This window comes from Alligator mississippiensis, chromosome 2, assembly GCF_030867095.1.
Source record: "Alligator mississippiensis isolate rAllMis1 chromosome 2, rAllMis1, whole genome shotgun sequence".
Taxonomy (NCBI): Eukaryota; Metazoa; Chordata; order Crocodylia; family Alligatoridae; genus Alligator; species Alligator mississippiensis.
In genome coordinates, this window is record NC_081825.1 from 157,705,741 (window position 1) to 157,723,212 (window position 17,472).

Consider the following 17,472-nt stretch of genomic DNA (forward strand, 5'->3'; position numbering starts at 1 on the left):
GGAGTCCAATGTACTTCTATAGGCACTAATTCTATTTCTTCATTTATACAAACTTTAATGAGTTCAACTGGTTTGTTGGGGATTCCTAATTCAACTAATGTAGCCCACCGACTTTCTCCATGCATACTATCATAGGCTTTCTGTAAGCCAATGAACAGAATGTGTATGCTTTGATTATATGCCCATTTTTTCTCAACCGCATTTTACTTCATCTAAGCTAATATAATTTTATCTGATATCATCAGTGAAGTGATTTATTAGGATTTTTTCCCATTTGGATAGCATTAGCGGGTTCCCCCCCCCCCCCCAACTTAAATCTGCAAAAACAGCTACCATCTTGATTTTGTGTATCCAAATATACCAGTTCTTTACACTTTACTGTGCAGGTTCAAAGATTTATTTTTTCTGTAAACTGGCAATAGTTCATTGTGTGCAAATAAACAGGAAAGGGTTTTTTTCATCTTTAAAAATATCTGCGGGGTTTTGCTGTTGGCTGTTGTCTTGGTCTTGACCAGCTAAGGATCGAGATTCCCTGGTTTAGAAGTTGTAATAGCTGTAAGTAGAAAGAGTTTTCCTTGGCGGTGATGCTTATGGGGTCCTTATCCTCATGGGAGGTTCCTATATGGCCACTGGGAGTGATGAGCAGGAAGAGGAAGATATGAGTGACAGCAGATTAGATATCAACTAACAAAAAAGAATTGAGTAACTTTACACATGTCTTTTCATGTTCTAAGAAAAAACTGAAGTAAACACTGTGCATCTTATTTGAGAGTTATAGTCCTATCTAGAAATCAAATTATCGAAGGGTTTTTTTTAAATCACTCATAGGCACTTTTTTGGACCATGTATGTTTGCTTACTATTTAAATAGAATTCAATTATAACACTCTCCATTTAGACTGCAATCTGGATAGAATTTTGAATTACTACTGAAGTGCCATCATCAGTTTGCACATAATATTCATACTTGCCAACATTTGAAAACTATTAATAAGAACATTTGGGAAGAAATATAAGGACACATTTTTAAACTGCATTGAAATGACTTGGGCTAGGAAAGTTTATTGGAAGAACTGGCAATGAGAACTAGCAATATTTTACTGGAAAAAAGTTAAATAAGGAAAAGTAGTGTTTCTAATGGTTTTGATTTGACACTACATCAAAAGTAAAACAACTTATGTATGGCAATAATGTAATCTAAAGGAACAAATATAATTTGTTTTTATAATCTGTGGCAAACCTTACTAAAACAATCCAACAGTATTCTATCCTAATGATCCAAACAATTACCAGCCAAAACAACAGTAATTTCTCATTTAGGACCATTCTTGTAGAAGACCATTTTAGTATTTAGTACAAGAAAATGAATTTGCTTCAGACACCTAACTAAAACTAAAATGAATTGAGATGTGATGCAAAAACAACAGCAGACAAAAAAGATTAAAGACGGAAAAGAAGCTTGAAAAGATATGCGGGTGGTGATAGGGAAATGACAGAAAAGTGACATCTATGTATCATGAGTGATAAGCAAAATGTTATATAAGTTTGTTTTGGGTCTGTATTCTGACAAACCACTTTAAGTGGTGTTCTTAGAGATGATAATGTTGCAATGGAATTACACCCTTGTACTCTTATGTACTCTCTTTTGTACTCTCATTTTCTATTTATAGTTACTCCACCTTAGAGCTATTTTCACACTGGAAACAAGGTTATGAAGCTGGTTATATTTCCAGAATGGAAGTAATCTAAATGGTTTATTTCAAATCTAGGAAGAATTGTCCTTATTTATGAAATATGCTAAAGGTCAAGAGGACATGTGACAGGTTATCCTTCTCCTATATTTAAAACTCAGGACCAGTCTTAAAGCAGGCAAGCTAAGGTGTCAAAAGGTAGTTGTGTTAGCCTAACTGAAAGGCATTGTGCCTTTAAGGCAATGCCAAAGATTTCCCCAATCTCCCAAAATGCTGGGGTATGAACAGCCAAATAAACAGTTGCAGCTAGTGCTTATGAAAAGTAAGCCCTGAAGGTTTCCTGCTTTTACGTATGGAATGGGAGCCGCACAGCCAGCAGGTGTGCATGCAGGCCTGGCAGTGTACCTCCACAAGGGCTAGTAAAGACCTGTTCTAGAGCAGTGGTGCTCAACCTTTGGCCCACAGGCCAAATTGGCCTCACAGATCTATATCATCCTACCCATGCTCCCGCTGGCTCCCCGCCCACTCACTCCCAGTACCCCCTAGCCCTGCAGTACAGGTCGGGGGAAGTGGTGGCAGTATTAATTGGCATGGCTTCTGCAGCAACTAATACCACCACCTCTCCCTTGCCTCAAGATTTCTGGATCTGTGAGAAGACCTCTAGGTTCAATGACAGGGCCCCACATGCTGGATCACACCAGCACGTAGGATTGCTCTACATCCAGACGCAGCAGGTGGATCATGCCTGACTAATCAGTTAGGCTAGGTCATCCAGATGTAGCAGGTGGATCATGCCCAACTAATCTGATTTCTTTTTATGACCAGGTCACAAAATGCTTAGACGCAGGAGTAGAGGTGGATGTCATATACTTGGATTTTAGGAAGGCCTTCATTATGGTATCGTATCCCATTCTCATAAATAAATTAAGAGGCTGTGACATAGATGTTTACATGGTCCAGTGGCTGGCAAATTGGCTTAGTGGTCGCACCCAGAGAGTGGTAGTAGACGGGTTGATATCGAACTGGAAGGATGTGGGCAGTGGGGTCCTGCAGGGTTTGGTCCTTGGACCTGTACTCTTCAGTATCTTCATCAGTGACTTGGATGTGGGTGTGAAGTGTACTCTGTCCAAATTTGTGGATGATACTAAATTCTGGGGTGAAGTGCACACTGCAGAGGGTAGGGAACGATTGCAGGCAGAACTGGACAGGTTAGAAAAGTGGGTAATACACAATAGGATGCAGTTCGACAAGGACAAGTGCAGAGTGCTGCACCTAGGGTGCAAAAATATTCAGCACATCTACTGGCTGGGAAGTGACCCTCTCAGCAGCATAGAAGCGGAAAGGGATCTCAGAGTATAGTGGACTCCAAGATGAACATGACGTAATGACGTAGTGTGACGAAATCCTCAGCAAAGCTAACCACACTTTATCATGCATCAGCAGCTGCATGACAAATAGAACCAAGGAGGTGATACTTCCCCTCTATGTGGCATTGGTCAGACCACAGTTGGAGTACTGTGTCCAGTTTTGGGTGCCGTACTTCAAGAAGGATGTTGATAGACTCGAGAGGGTCCAGAGGAGGGCCACTCGTATGGTTACAGGACAAGCCCTATAAGGAGAGACTGAGGGACCTGGACCTCTTCAGTCTCCACAAGAGAAGGATGAGAGGTGATTTTGTGGCTACCTACAAATTTATTAGGGGGATGCAGCAAAGGATCGGAGATGCTCTGTTCACCAGGGCGCCTCTTGGGGTAACAAGGAACAATGGTCACAAATTGCAGATAGTGCCCCCTAGCACCGGGGCAAGAAAATGGGCAGCCTTCCACCTAATTAAGATCATTAATCAATTACCAACAAGGCATGGCAGACGAGAAGGTGGAGGGTTGGCTCAGAACAGGTGGGCGGGGCCGTCAGTAGACAGACCCCGAGCAGCCCCCCCCCCCCGCTACAGGGTCTTTAGGAGAAGGCTGGATAGGCATCTAACTGTGAAAGTCCAGAAGGGGAATTATTCAAGCGGCAAGTCCTTCAGCCAAACTGTTTGCTATGGGCAGAATGGCTCAGAAGACTTCTTCACTATACATTGCTCCTTCCTGTTGCTGTGCTGCTAAAATTAAAATTCTACATTCTCATGAGACCCTGCTACTAGAAGTTCATAGAAATAGGAATGGGAGTCCTGCCCTGGCTTCAGACCAATGGCTCCAAGGGCATATTTTTCTTGTTTAGCAGCATGACCGTACCTCACAGGGGTAGGCAATGTTTTCTGGTCAGAGTGCCGAAAAACACCACAATGCCTACCTTGGAAGGTGCCGGAGTGCCGGCATGCCAGAAAAGCAAAATGAGGGCGGGGGTACATGGCAGGATGCCCTGCTTGTGTCTCTTGCGCCCCAGGCAAAGCCCCTGCTCCCTAGCCCTGCTGCCCCTTGCCTGCCACCCAAAGCACCTGCCCACCCGCCCGGGCTCTGTGGCTGTCAGCAGCAATCCCATCTCTGGGTAGCTGCTGGAGGCTCCAAACAGCTGCACCGGGCTCCGGAGCTCCAGCATCATCTTTGTACTGGCACGTGCACCAACACCTCAGAGCGGGTAGTGGGGAAGGGGCCTGAGGCAGCACAACCCCAGTCTCTCCCCCGCTCTCAGCACAGAGCTAGTGACTCGGCTCTGGAGCCCGGAGCAGCTGTTTGTAGCCAGCCTGCACTCTGGGCAGCTGCAGGAAGCAGCAGGCAGGCTGCAAACAGCTGTACCAGGCTCTGCAGCTATAGCATCAGTTCCATGCTGGTGGCAACTGTGCGTGCACCTTGGAGCAGACAGCAGGGCAGTGCAGCCTGCCCCAAGGTGCACGTACAGTTGCCGCCAGCATGGAGCTGATGCTGGAGCTGCGCAGCCCGGCACAGTTGTTTGCAGCCTGTCCACTGCTTGCTGCAGCTGCCCAGAACCCAGGCTGGCTACAAACAGCTGTGCCGGGCTCCACAGCCCAGTCATCAGCTCTGTGCCGGGAGCAGGGGAGAGACTGGGGTTGTGCTGCCTCAGGCTCCTCCCACACTGCCTGCTCTGAGGCGTGGGTGCATGCACCGGTACAGAGCTAATGCCTGGGCTCCGGAGACCGGCACAGCTGTTTGGAGCCTCCCGGCTGCAGCCGGCCCCAGCTCTGGGTAGCTGCAGCCAGCTGGGAGCCCGGGCTGCTCCCAGCAGGCAGCTGGGATGCTGCAAGCCTTGGCAGCAGCTACCCAGAGCTGTGGCTGACCGTGGCATGCTGAGCAAAATGGCCTTGCGTGCCATGCTCAGCATGCATGCTGGGGGTTGCCAACCCCTGCCTCAGACCCTCTAGCCCTCCTCATTGCTTTGTTCATTTAATCCTCTGCATACACGTTTTCTGCTAGTAAATACAGAGAGGACATAAGCAGATTCCTTATGCCCTCTTCTCCCTGAACAAGAGGACCCAGAAGTTTTAGGCAAACAACAGTATTGGCTAAATTGGCTAATACATCTATTTAATAAGCTATTTAATAAGATACCTTGTTTTTTTAGTTCTCTGGGGAAACCGTTCAAAAACACATCAGATATGAAAAGGCAGAAATAAGTTCCCTGATTCTTCTGATTTTCTCATTCTTTGACTTACACTACTGCAAAGTCCTTTCTGATTCAGAAGTCCTCCTGTGTATGTCCTTCTGTTCACAGGACAAGGCAGTGGAGGCATAACATGTATATACCTAGAACACTATCAATATTGCAATCGGGCTATTTGGGAATATTTTTTTGCTTAAGAACATATATACAAAGAAAGCCCTTTTCCACAACCATTTTCAGAGGCCTGGTAATTTGAAAAATGTGCACAAATTGCACTTATAATTATTGATGCTCTTAAGCTTCCTGCTCTGTGTCAATGAAATTCTCTTGGCTGAAAAAGCATTAGTCTTGCATTTTTGTTTCCTTTCTTTGCTGTTATCTTTTATGATAGTCACTCATAAAATCAAATATGTTCCCTTATAAGTACTTTCATCTTCTCTCTTTAAAACAAAATATTGCCAATCCTCACATTCTTTATATATATTTTTCCTGCGTTAATGTCAAAATACTTTAGTAAGAACATAAAAAGGACCACATTCTGGCTTGCCATTCTATTCGTTCAGGAAATGAGGCAGCCAGAGGTGCTGTGCCTTGAAGAGTAACAAAGCCCCCATTTAGACTTCCTTAAGAAAGCACTTAAAGTTGTTTTTTTTAATAAAGAAAATTCCAAAGAGTTTGAAGATCAAAAAACAGATCTTCCAGATAGATGCTTCTGCCTTCTCATTTTGACTCTAAGCTTTTTTGTAAGGTTCTCTTTTCAGGTCAACTTAGTTAAATAAGAGGATAGACTGGACTATCTAGTCACCTTTTGCTATTTGCGGCTCCTTTAAATAGTGGTCAGTAACTCCCATGGACTTTGCCTACACATAATCTGAGGCCTAAAACAATGCTTTATGCACTCTTTAAATATTCTTCTGTGCAAAGCACAAAGATAGAACACCCTAATTCGTAACCATAACTTTCACGTTAAGCTGAAGAGAGATACTTTTTTCCCTTCTTATAAAATTACTCCTGCCAAACATTAATATTTCTTTCCAACAAGCATCTTCATGGGAGCAGGACTGCATCTTTATGGCGGATCCAGATGAGCGCGCACATGCCTCTTGCAGCATCTCAAACCACTTTGGGACGCTGCAAGAGGCATGTGCAGAAACAAAGACATTTCCCACGCTGCAAATTTGCCCCACCCAGCCCTAGCCCCCATTCATTTTCCTAACTCCCCGTTTGTTCCCCGCCATTCATTTCCCTGGCTCCCTGTTCATTCCCTCCACCCCCATTCATTCTGCCCACCCCCTGTTCATTCCTTCAGCTCCCCACTCACTCTCCCAACCCCACCATACTCACTGGCAGAAGCAGCAGCGATTGGGGCAGCTTGGGGCTTCATGGCACAGCCCCCCCATGTGGGGGGCAGCGGGGCTCGGCCCAAGCTGTCTGGCATCCCTGCTAACACATTGTGCAGGTGTGGCCCAACTTGGCAGGATGTTGTGCACTGTCTCAGAGCTCTGGCTGCTCAGGCTGAGTGGTGCTGAGCCCCAGGTGACAGCTGCAGCGCCCCCAAGCTTCCAGACGGGGCTGTGCCATGAGGCCCCGAGTGGCCCCCACCACTGCTGCTGGTAAGCTGCGGGCAGTGTGGGAGGCTGGAACCAGGCGGGGAAGTGATCAGGAGCCTGGAGTCCACCGGGGAATCACCAGATTATCTCCAGCCTCCTGATCACTCTCCTGCTCTTCTCCAGCCTCCTGCTCATACTCCTGCTTGTCTCCAGCCTCCAGAGGACTGGAGACAGAGAAGGAGAATGAGCATGGGGCTGGAGATGAGTAGGAGACTGGAGACAAGCCCCTGGAGATGAACTGGAGAAGTTCCCCTACTTGTCTCCAGCCTCCTGAGCCTGGAGATGAGCAGGAGGCTGGAGACAGCAGGGGAATATCTCTAGCTCATCTCCAGGGGCTTGTCTCCAGCCTCCTGCTCACTCCCCTGCTCGTCTCCAGCCTCCTGCTCATTCTTGTGCTCATCTCCAGCCTCCCAAGGAGTAGGATAGGTAGTCTATGTGGGCAGGGTAGTCTATGTGTTGGTAGTCTATGTGGGCAGCGTAGTCTATGTGTTGGTAGTCTATGTGGGCAGGGTAGTCTATGCGGGCAGGGTAGTCTATGTGTTGGGTGGGGGGGGACAAAGGACCCACCCCTGCTAAGCAGCCTCCACACCCACAGTCCCCCCACACCTACCCACACACTGACCCACATCATCCCACATCCCTCTACACCCACCCACATGCCCTCAGCCCGCTTTCCACCCCACTCCTGCAAATCCCACATCCCCCCATCAGACACCCAGCATGTGATAAGGAAACCAAAAGCAAACAAAACATAGATATTCAAGATTTATTTATTATGATGCTAGAGAGGTTGGTAGGCTTCTAAATTACTTTAACATTGTAAATATAGCAATAAAACATTGCCCATCTGATCAATCCCCCCCTCTCTCTCTCTCTCTCTCTCTCTCTTGTGTTCTAATTGTGGAAGAATGTGGATTTTGGCCTATTTTAAAAAGTGAATTTGGAATGCTGCTTGAGCAGTCTAGCTAACATAAGGGGTAGTGTCCCCAGATACTAATTACCCAGGCCCTAGAAGCTCCTGAGGGCAAGTAGCCCTGAACTGCTGGCCAGGACAGGTTTTTATATTGCTTTGGCCAGCAGAGATGCTCCCCCTGGCTGCGGATCTGGGAGGAGCCAGGCAAAGTTATTTTGCCCCATGTGGCATAATTTGCTCCACAACAAAGTGCATGTCTGGGCACTTGCACTGAGGCAAAAAGCCCCAGCTCAAATTTGTACCGCTTATATTTGAGCTGGTGCAAGCACATGTGCTTGCATGTGTGCACATGCCCTTATTATCTATCTTGTATCACAACTGACATACCACCTGTGTAGTCTCATTATTTATCAATGGTGGAAACAAACTTTCCTTATTAGAGAAAGATACAACTGTTTCTGCACAAGTTGTTTGCAGTCTGTGCTTCCAAAAGTTCAGAGTTCATGGACACATAATCCTTGACAGCCCCAAATATATTCCACCATTTCACACTCCTTCACTTTACCTGTTACAATTACAAGATAAGTTACAGTACGAAATGCCCTTAGCATCAGATCTTTGTTTCATAGTTTTCCCCCCTCCCTGTAATCTCTATCACCTATGTTTTAGGAAAGAATGCTTGATCAGATTTTACTATTTTTCTTTCACATTTTATTACCTGTCTTGTTTTCCTTGTCCTTGCTTCGTTCATGAGTATGCATTGTTTATGAGTAGTTGCATACACAGTAGTGTTCCTGATCAGCTTTTTGGTGATGCTGACTACACAGTAGCTAGCTTGTTACTATTGCACAGTAGCATTGCATCATGCCATGCAACGCTATGGCACAGTAGTAACAAGCTGCTGCAGTAATAATAAGTCAGTGCAGTCAGCATCTCGTTTAGACATGGCTGATGTGAACTTCCTCCTGTACAAAAAGTTACAGAATGTTTTCATTCAAGATATTTCAGAGCCTTGTTTTTCTGTCTGGTCATATTTGTTTGAATTAAAGTTTTGAGAGTGAAGGGGTCCAGGTATTTTTCACCATCTGGCCCTTACTTCTAGCTGATATGATTGTCCTTGTAGCTCAGGAATCAGGTTGCCATGAGCCCACATGCTAATTGTATAAGGGAATTTTTTATTAATACCTTGAATATTCTTACCAATTTGGGAGTGGGATTTTCATATTCATTTTCTTTTCTTCTGGGTTGTGTAACAGATCAACATATACCTAGAACTTTTCAGATAACAGTGACTTCTTGGCCTGTTCAAATACCCAGTTACATATCTCATTTTAAATTCAAGTAGACAGAGATATCCTAAAAGGGGCATAACTCAAAAGGTTAAAGCAGGGGTGTCAAAGAAGCAGCCCATGGAGCTCTATCATCTGACCCCTGATACTGCCTGAGGGTCTTGAAATGATTCACATGCACCACTTAGAATGTGCTGGATGGCTTCGTGAGCCATATGCAATACCTGCTCTGGCTGCTTTGGGACCACGCTGCATACAACATACACTCCAATACACATCTGTTCCATATCAGATCCAGCGCGCATCCTGGAGTGACCAGAGCAAGCCTTATGACTGCCATGTACAGCACAGTCCCTGACCTGCTGCTCTGGGGCACGAGCTGGATTTGCCATGGAGTGGACAGGAATTGGAGCAGGCACTGCATGCAGGACAGTCCTGGAGCAATCAGAGGGCACCATGTTCAGTGTAGTCCCAGAGTGGCTGGGCCAGGACCATGCCGTATGCAGCACCTGCTCCAGCTGCTCTGGGGCCATGCTGCATGTGGTACCTGCTCTGGCCACTCCATGACATGCATTGGATCCATCACTGAGTGGATGTGGGTGCCACATGCAGCATGGTTCCCGAACAGTTAGTCCAGGACACACACTGCATGTGGCACCTACTCCAACCACTCCAGGACATCCTCTGGATGTGGTATGCAGGTTTGGCTTGTGGTCCCTATTTGCTCTGCAGACTGGCCCCATGGGGCCAGGTGAGCTTGACACCCCTGGTTTAAAAGATATCCTCCATTTTTAGTCATGACTTAGGAAGCTAGTACAAGCAGATGTTATTTCTACCTATATATGCTGTACCAACACTAAATCTGGAGCCTTGAGCAATAGAGTCCTCAGGAATGTATTCTGACACCACTAACTGGGGTGGGTTTTTTTTTTTTTGAGTAAGCACAAATCAATGTGGTTACTCTTTTGTGCTCTTCCATACCATGCCTTGCAATCAAGATAAGGAAATAATTTGTCACCAAGGTTTATCTTCTGAGGTAGATGATTGATGGCTGTTTTCCTCAAGGCTACAGTGAGAAAGCAAATCCAGGTTTTCTAGTATATTTATGTGGAATGGCCTTCCTCCTTCTCAAGTGAAAAATGAATAAGAGCAGGAATTAACTGAGAAAAGAATTGGGCCCCTAATTTTAAATGGTGATCTTTGGCTGTAAGTAGTAGCCAGTTTAGGCATCAATCAGCTCCCAAATATTAATGCTCAGAAAAGAATGAATGTATGGGTAACCAACCCTCTGCCACAGGCAAGGGGAATTTTATTCTGGTGAGCTGCCACTCTTATAATAATGATGAAAATAGGAGGTGTGCTAACAGAATAATTTCCGTCGCCAGTCTTCTTTGTATTACAGACACTTTCAAACACGCTGGAAAATCCTATCACTAACATTTAAACAGATCCAAGGTTTCCTTCAGATTCTTCTTTCTGTAGTCATTCTTCTCCATGCCCCCCATGAGTCTCTCCCTCAAGCTGAGAGCACCACAGTACTGTTAAAAGCTTATGCTTTTGATCTCTGTGCAAATAAATGAGCTGAAACAAATAAAACTTAGTTCACAAGAGACTTCCAAGACATCTGGTGGAGTTATTTTTCTGAGTAATTAGACCAAGTGGTGGTGCAATTCCCAAATGAAAACTACCTTCTTGCTTGATATCCAGTTATTTTTCATAGCCGTCAAGATGGCAATAAGTCCCACTTCTCTCCCTTGCACGTGACTCAAACTCTATTGATTACCAGTCTTTCTAAACTGGAACAATCAGACCTTCAAGATAGGCTTGTTTGCAGCTCAAGTCTCTTTATTTTCCTTACACTTTGAGGGCCCTATTCATCTTCCGTGGAAGTTAGCACATTCTGGCATTGATTAGAGTAAGACTTGGCTCTTATCCTCTTTCTTTTTCTTCCTAGTAACTTACTGTAGGTCTCCTCAATATGACCTCTATGAAGCAGGCAGCAGAGTATAAAGGAATAGGAGTCAGTTGCTTGCTCTGAAGTCAATAGTGTTCCTGGTTGAAGGAATATTATATCCAGGAATAAAAACTATCCAAAAGCTCATCAGAACTTAGTACTTATAATTTGTTCCCACAGTATTATTACGATGATTACATTGAAAGTAGCTTGGAATACATGGCAGGAAAGAACCGAGTAGGAAACAGATGTGGATGAAAAGCAGGATTTCACAGGAATTTTTTCTCTTTTAAAACTATTTTGCTCCAAATTGACATTCTTGTCAGTTTCATCACAAATACCATTGAATGTCAAATTCCACTGAGCAGCAGCAGGGGACTGCTTGCATCCTTGGCCTGGGAAACACTGATTGAGAATCCAACCTTGCCTTGGATTCAGTGAAAATTCATTAGACCTGAGATCTTAAGCAAAACATAGGGCACAGACAGAAGTTACATTTGTTGCATGATCAGCCCCCTTAAAGCAATGTATAGCTGTGCCATGACACATGTACACGGCTGCAGAGTGCTTTAAAAACAGCCAATCATGCGACAAATTAACCCTGTTTAAATGAGGGATCAGATGAAAGTGCTCCACTTTGGAGTGCCTTAGGGCAGTGTTTCTTAACCTGTGGGTCGCAACTCAAAAGTGGGTTGCAAGTATATTTCTAAGGGTTGTGAGCCTGTGCCACGAAAACACATGAAAAGCATGGGTTTCCCCTTGCAGACTGGCAGCATTCCAGCCTGCAAGGGGAAACCCACATTTTTGCAGTGCTCCAGCCTGCAAGTGGCTGCGGGGAGCTTGGCCAGCATGCAGCCAGGCAGGGTCATGGGAGCAGCCCCAGCAGCCGGATGCAGGTAAGTGTATGAGGAGCAGGGGGGTAGAAGGGCCAGGGCTTGGAGACTGTGGGGTGGGGGAGGGTGAATGTGTGCATGAGTGTGCGCGCACACGTGCACGTGTGTGTGTGTGTGGGGGGGGGGAGAGCCTGCCAGCATTGGGGGGAAAAGTGGTCGGGCACCTAGGCTACAGCAGGGCAGGGGGCAGCCGGACTGTGGGTCATGCACCAGCAGGGCCAGGGGGTGTGGGTTGGGACAAGCCACTGATCTTGGCAAATGGGCCCTAGTAAGAAAAATGTTAAGAACCACTGTCCTAGGGAACTTGTGTTCCCTGAGATTAATTTGTGGTGCATCAGTGCTGTCTGCAGGAAAGGACAGGGGAGAGAGGAAGAGGACCAACCTGCAGGCTAGGGCTTGCCCAGCCTGAGCTAGGTGGGGGGGGTGGCGCAGGGAGGGGTTGGAGCCCCCCTGCCTCATGCCCCCCCTACCCCTGCTCTTCCCCTCCAGCTCAGGTGAGGCAAACCCCAGTCTACAGCTTGCTTCCCTTCTCTCCCCTCCCCTCCCCTCCCCTCCCCTTCCCCCCTCCCTTCATGCACACAGCACCAGAGCTAGGCGGGGTGGGACTGGGTTCCTTGGCTGCAGCCAGGCTCTATCTTCCTCCCCCCGACTCCCCCTTCAACCCAACAGGTGAATGTGTGCTGGGTCGGGGGCAGGGAGGGAGGTGTGCTCTAACTCATGGCTAGATAGACACCTTGCCAGGGTCATTTGACCCTAGCACTCTTTCCTGCCCGTGGCAGGGGGTCAGACTTGATGATCTGCTCAGGTCCCTTCCAACCCTACCAACCAGCTATGATGCAATATGTAAAGCACCATTAGTTACAGCAGGGGCCTGCACATCTGTCAGAGCCCATATTGGCAAAAGAGAAAACAGCAGCAGCAACAAAAACAACAACAAACTCTCACCAGAAGTTTCATCTACTCTCTCATCCACCACATGGTCCTTCTGATGAACCCATTCACTGTTGCACTTGAAATAGATCTGGGTGGCAGGGCTGGCCTTGCAGTACAGATTCACAGGCTTGTTCTTTACAATGTAGGCTTCTTCAGGTTCAATAAGAAAATGGGGTAGGGGCTCTGGAGGATCAGATGGAAAGGTTTCTGGAAGTTCATGGAAAAAGTCATCATCTGTAACAGAAAAAGAAGGGGGAAAGAAAAAGGTCAGCAAATTACAACAACTGAAATTCTAGTTGTCAGAGACTGGGTGTTTCTACAAAGCTCAAGAAAGAAGGTGAGTTTTTCTCAAATGAAAAGTTATAATGGAAACATCATTGGCTTGGAGCTTAAATGCATAGTTGTTTTCAATTTAGAAGGTGTTTTAAGTCTTAAACAAGTATTTATACTTACTCATGTTCAAGGTATAGGTTTATAAATGATTTCTTATCAGTGGCAACCATAATGATAAAGAACATAATATTAACGCATGGAGGTGTCATTTTTTGAATCTCTGTATAAAATTGTTACATTTGAGACTTCAAGCTTAAAATTTTCAAAAGACAAACTGCAAGATCTTTCCTATACAGTTCTCCAGCTAAATCAAGTTTATGCACATAGCTAGTAATAGCTTTAAAAGCTACTTGGTGGACATAGAGCCTTTTATCTCTCAGTCATCAGTTTAAGACCGACTCAGATTAATTAAGTCTCCTGTCCACACCTCTTCCATTCAGCTTTTCATTTCTCTGGGAATTTTAACAAGGATGCCAATACTCTCTCATATCCAAAAGCAGACATACACATGGTGCTCAAAAAGTAAGTGAATTGATACCACAAATGCATTTCACAGATCACATAATACCTATGAAATGTCAAACACTTCTGGTCAATATGGATTAAGAAAAGAGGTTTAGTCTTCTCCAGTCCTGTCAAGACTTTTTACCAGGTCTAAATTCACTAAAATGTCTTTATTAAAACAAAACATAAAATAAAACAGGAAAAAACAGTCCAATGAACTGGTAGTTTCCTCCATAAAGCCACTTTTGATGGGCTTCATTCCTCTTCCCCTTTTACAGTAGAACTCAAGACTGGAAAGTGCCAGTTCCCAGGAGAACAGTCTTCTTCCCATCAACTATGACTACTCTTGTCCACATGCAGGACTGTTCAAGATGCTCACAGTGACAAAGGAATGAGGAAGCAGTAACTATTGACAAATCCATCAGCAAGAAGCTGACAGTCCTGAAGGCCTTATTCAACCTCCTCTTTTCTGCCTCTGAAGCAGTTATCATTATACACAGTGACGGATGTTGGTGATGATCAATAAAGAACCACGGAATATCAAACTAAAAATACTGCGGAAGGCTAGCCATCTTCTCTTTGTCAGTCTTCATGAAGATTAAATGTCAGACAGCTCCCCTCCTATACTCTAGGTATACCTATATTTTCTATGTCCAGAATTACAAAGGGTTTAAAAGCCTTTCCTTCTAGCCGCTGCTGTCACAGAAAGAGAAGAAAGGACAATGAAAGATGAAAGAAACTGGAGAAACGGATAATGTGGTACCTATCTACATAGCCATATAGAGTTGCACTGTATGTCTTTATTAGGGATGAGAACACCTTTCAGAATGCAAGGTTCTGTGAACCTCTTGAACTTTTTATGAACATCACAAACAGCATGAGTTTGCAAATCTTTTTTTCTTAATTCTAAATCCATTTTTCCCTGTAACTATGTTTCGGTTTAGAAACAAAAATGTCTCTGATTCACCACTGCATTACTCCATTACTGTTAATGTAGTTGGACCTACATAACAGTGGTATAATGGCCCAGTGTTTTTCTAGCAAAAGGAAAGGCTGATATTTAAAAACAAGGACAGAAGAACTCCATTCCCTTCCTGAACCAATCAGCAAAAAAAAAAAAAATACTCTGGATACGGTATGAAATACAGTATGAAAACCAGATTTAGTTTTCACTAGAATTTTTTTTTCCTCTTTCAGCTTCCATTTTTCTTGGTTCTTCTGTTTTTGTTTTCATTGTAATCACCTTGTACTTAATTTTTCATGCTCTTTCCATCCTCCACATTAGATTTTCTTCTCTGTTCCCTTTTTTTCCCCAAGGTGCGATGTGCAACTTTGAGTCAAAGTTTGGAATTCACAATGACCAAGTGTATTTAAACCAAGAGTAGTTTGTCTACCCCTAATATTCATCTACCCATAATACACAAGCCCTGTCTCCACATATATATATGTAGAACAGAGACATTGGAGATGAATCATTTCCCCAGAATTGCCATAGGACGTATCTTTTTCTTCTGGTCATTTAATTGTAAATCAGCAAGCAGACAGATGGAAACTAACAACACACACATATGTTTCATAATTAAACAAGTATTGCTTCACTAATTTCTGGTGACTGGAAGAACAAATGTATTTATTTTCACCAATGCATATCAGAACATTATTGAAAACAACGTTTATACTGTTTGAACAATTAGCTAAATCTTATCAAAGATATAACTCCAAAAGACAGGGGAGTCAGAAAACTTGGGTGGAGGAAAAAATATTTCCTTCATTATTGCCTAAAGCCTGATTGATCAGTCTCGAGAACATGTTTTGGATTCTCTACTGATTGTAAACATTTATAATGTATGAGTACTGTCTTTATTTTCAAGCACATTTTGTAATCCTTTTTTTTTTTTTTTTTTTTTTTTTTTTTTTTTTTTTTTTACAAGCACAGCCTCTATCTTTGATCCTTTGAAAATGGGGAAGAGCTTGCTATGCACACCCATTTAGAAGCCTTACATGCTGCAGTTCTAGGCAGTTTTCTTATTTAGCCATATTAAATGATATAATTCCTTTCTACTGTTATATGTTAAAGAAAGGTGCATCAAATCCAATTTTATTTTCTTGTTGTGCTTCCTGCATTTTATACATAAGCAGATAAACGATTCCTAAAGCAGCTCCAGTATATACTGAGATACTGGCTTTTTCTAAAATATCTGTATCTTTAGGAAAAAAAAGAAAAGACAGATATGAGCTGGTGTTCTATATAAGAACATCTTTATTTACTTCCTGGTCTCAATGTTTTGTTATTATCATCATCATTGAGTGAGTTAATATTCTAGGGAACAAAAACTTAAGAGGAACATCTACAATACAAGCATGATTGGATTCTCCTGTATTTGACAAAGGTAAATAATGATATTGCAAAGCCAGCCTCATCTCCATCAACATTCAGGTCTCTAATCTATGCATCTGCTACACACGGCTAAAAAGTAATAGGTAGCCTTATCAGGCTGTCTGAATCAGAGCTGGAATTCAGTTAATGCTTCCTGGGTCCCAACAATGATTAGATCTGGTGCTGCATGAAAACAAACCATTGTTCCACTCTTTCCCAGACAGACAAATTAAGACAAGCCCTACACAGAGACATGGGAAAAACTACTCAGGTTACAACATGGTAGTCCATAACATAGTTAAAGCAGTCTGGCCTTGCAGGATATTGTGGACCAAATTTCCAAGATACTGCAGAATCATGCCACAGCTCTTTTAAAATCCCAGAGATTTGGCAGCTCTGTTCCCCGAACAGCAATGGTGTACAGAGTAGGACCGGCTGTTGTGTTACTGGTGGTGGCAAAGCAGCCAGATGCCAGGTGAAATGGTGCTATTTTTGTGTACTCTTCAGCCCCAAAGGTGGTGCCCAAGGCTGCTGCTTTTGTTGCCTCCCCTCAACTATGCTACTGTTCTGACACCACTTTATGTTGGGATCTGATGCAAACTTGGGAAAGGAATTATCTGGTTCACAAAACCTGTAAGTTTGAGCCATCACAAGTTGACACTTAAGAGTATCTCTACTTACTCTCCAAGCTATGGCTGGCAGTTGTCCCGGGCTCCTAGCAAGTGAACAGACATTCACTTTTGATTCTGGAAATGCAGCCACATGCCTGCAGTGGCTCAGGCCAGAAGCTAGAGGATGCTAAAGTATGGCTCCCTGCTCATCTACAGTAGATAGCTTGAGCCAAGGTTAGCCTGCCCACTCTGCAAGGAGAGGTTTGCAGTGGAGGTGCAAAGCATCTTGGGATGCTCGGGGACTGTGAGTTAATTTGAATCTGGAGAGGATCTGGGCCAGAAGTTCAATCAAACAATTTAACCTAAATGAATTAATTCTGATACTACATCCATCCAAGTTTATCTTAAACTGGTTTCAATCTTTTTGAAAGTGGTTTATGTGCACTGAACTTCTGTTGTGTTACAGATATGAACCACTTTCTGATCACTCATACTGGTTTCTGTGTAATTTTTGTTTCTAGCCTTAAGGTTAGGAAGGAAGGAGGAGAAAAGGACCTCAAAGCAAGGGGAGAAAAACTCCTTTGAGGCAGATGCAATATGGACTCAAATAAAAGTCTGATGAGGCTGCATCTGTGGAAAAATAGGAATATTCAAAAAGAAAATTAAAACAAAACATTCAAAATATGTATTTTGGTCAAAAAGTTTCATTTCCATTTTGAGTGTTTTTCATTCACCTATAAAAATAAAGATTCAAAGCAAAAAAGTTACCTCAAAGGAGTTAATTTTGGCAAAATTGACACAATT

At 43.9% G+C, this 17,472-nt stretch overlaps 1 protein-coding gene across 1 annotated transcript in view; it reads right to left on the reverse strand.

Annotated features, from left to right (window-relative positions):
• UNC5C (unc-5 netrin receptor C) overlaps window positions 1-17,472 on the reverse strand; it is a 426,201-nt gene that overhangs the window by 157,346 nt on the left and 251,383 nt on the right. Inside the window, exon 2 of the mRNA XM_019488075.2 lies at window positions 12,856-13,077. Within this exon, the coding sequence (XP_019343620.1) occupies window positions 12,856-13,077 (222 nt within the window). The remainder of the gene's footprint in view (window positions 1-12,855; window positions 13,078-17,472) is intronic.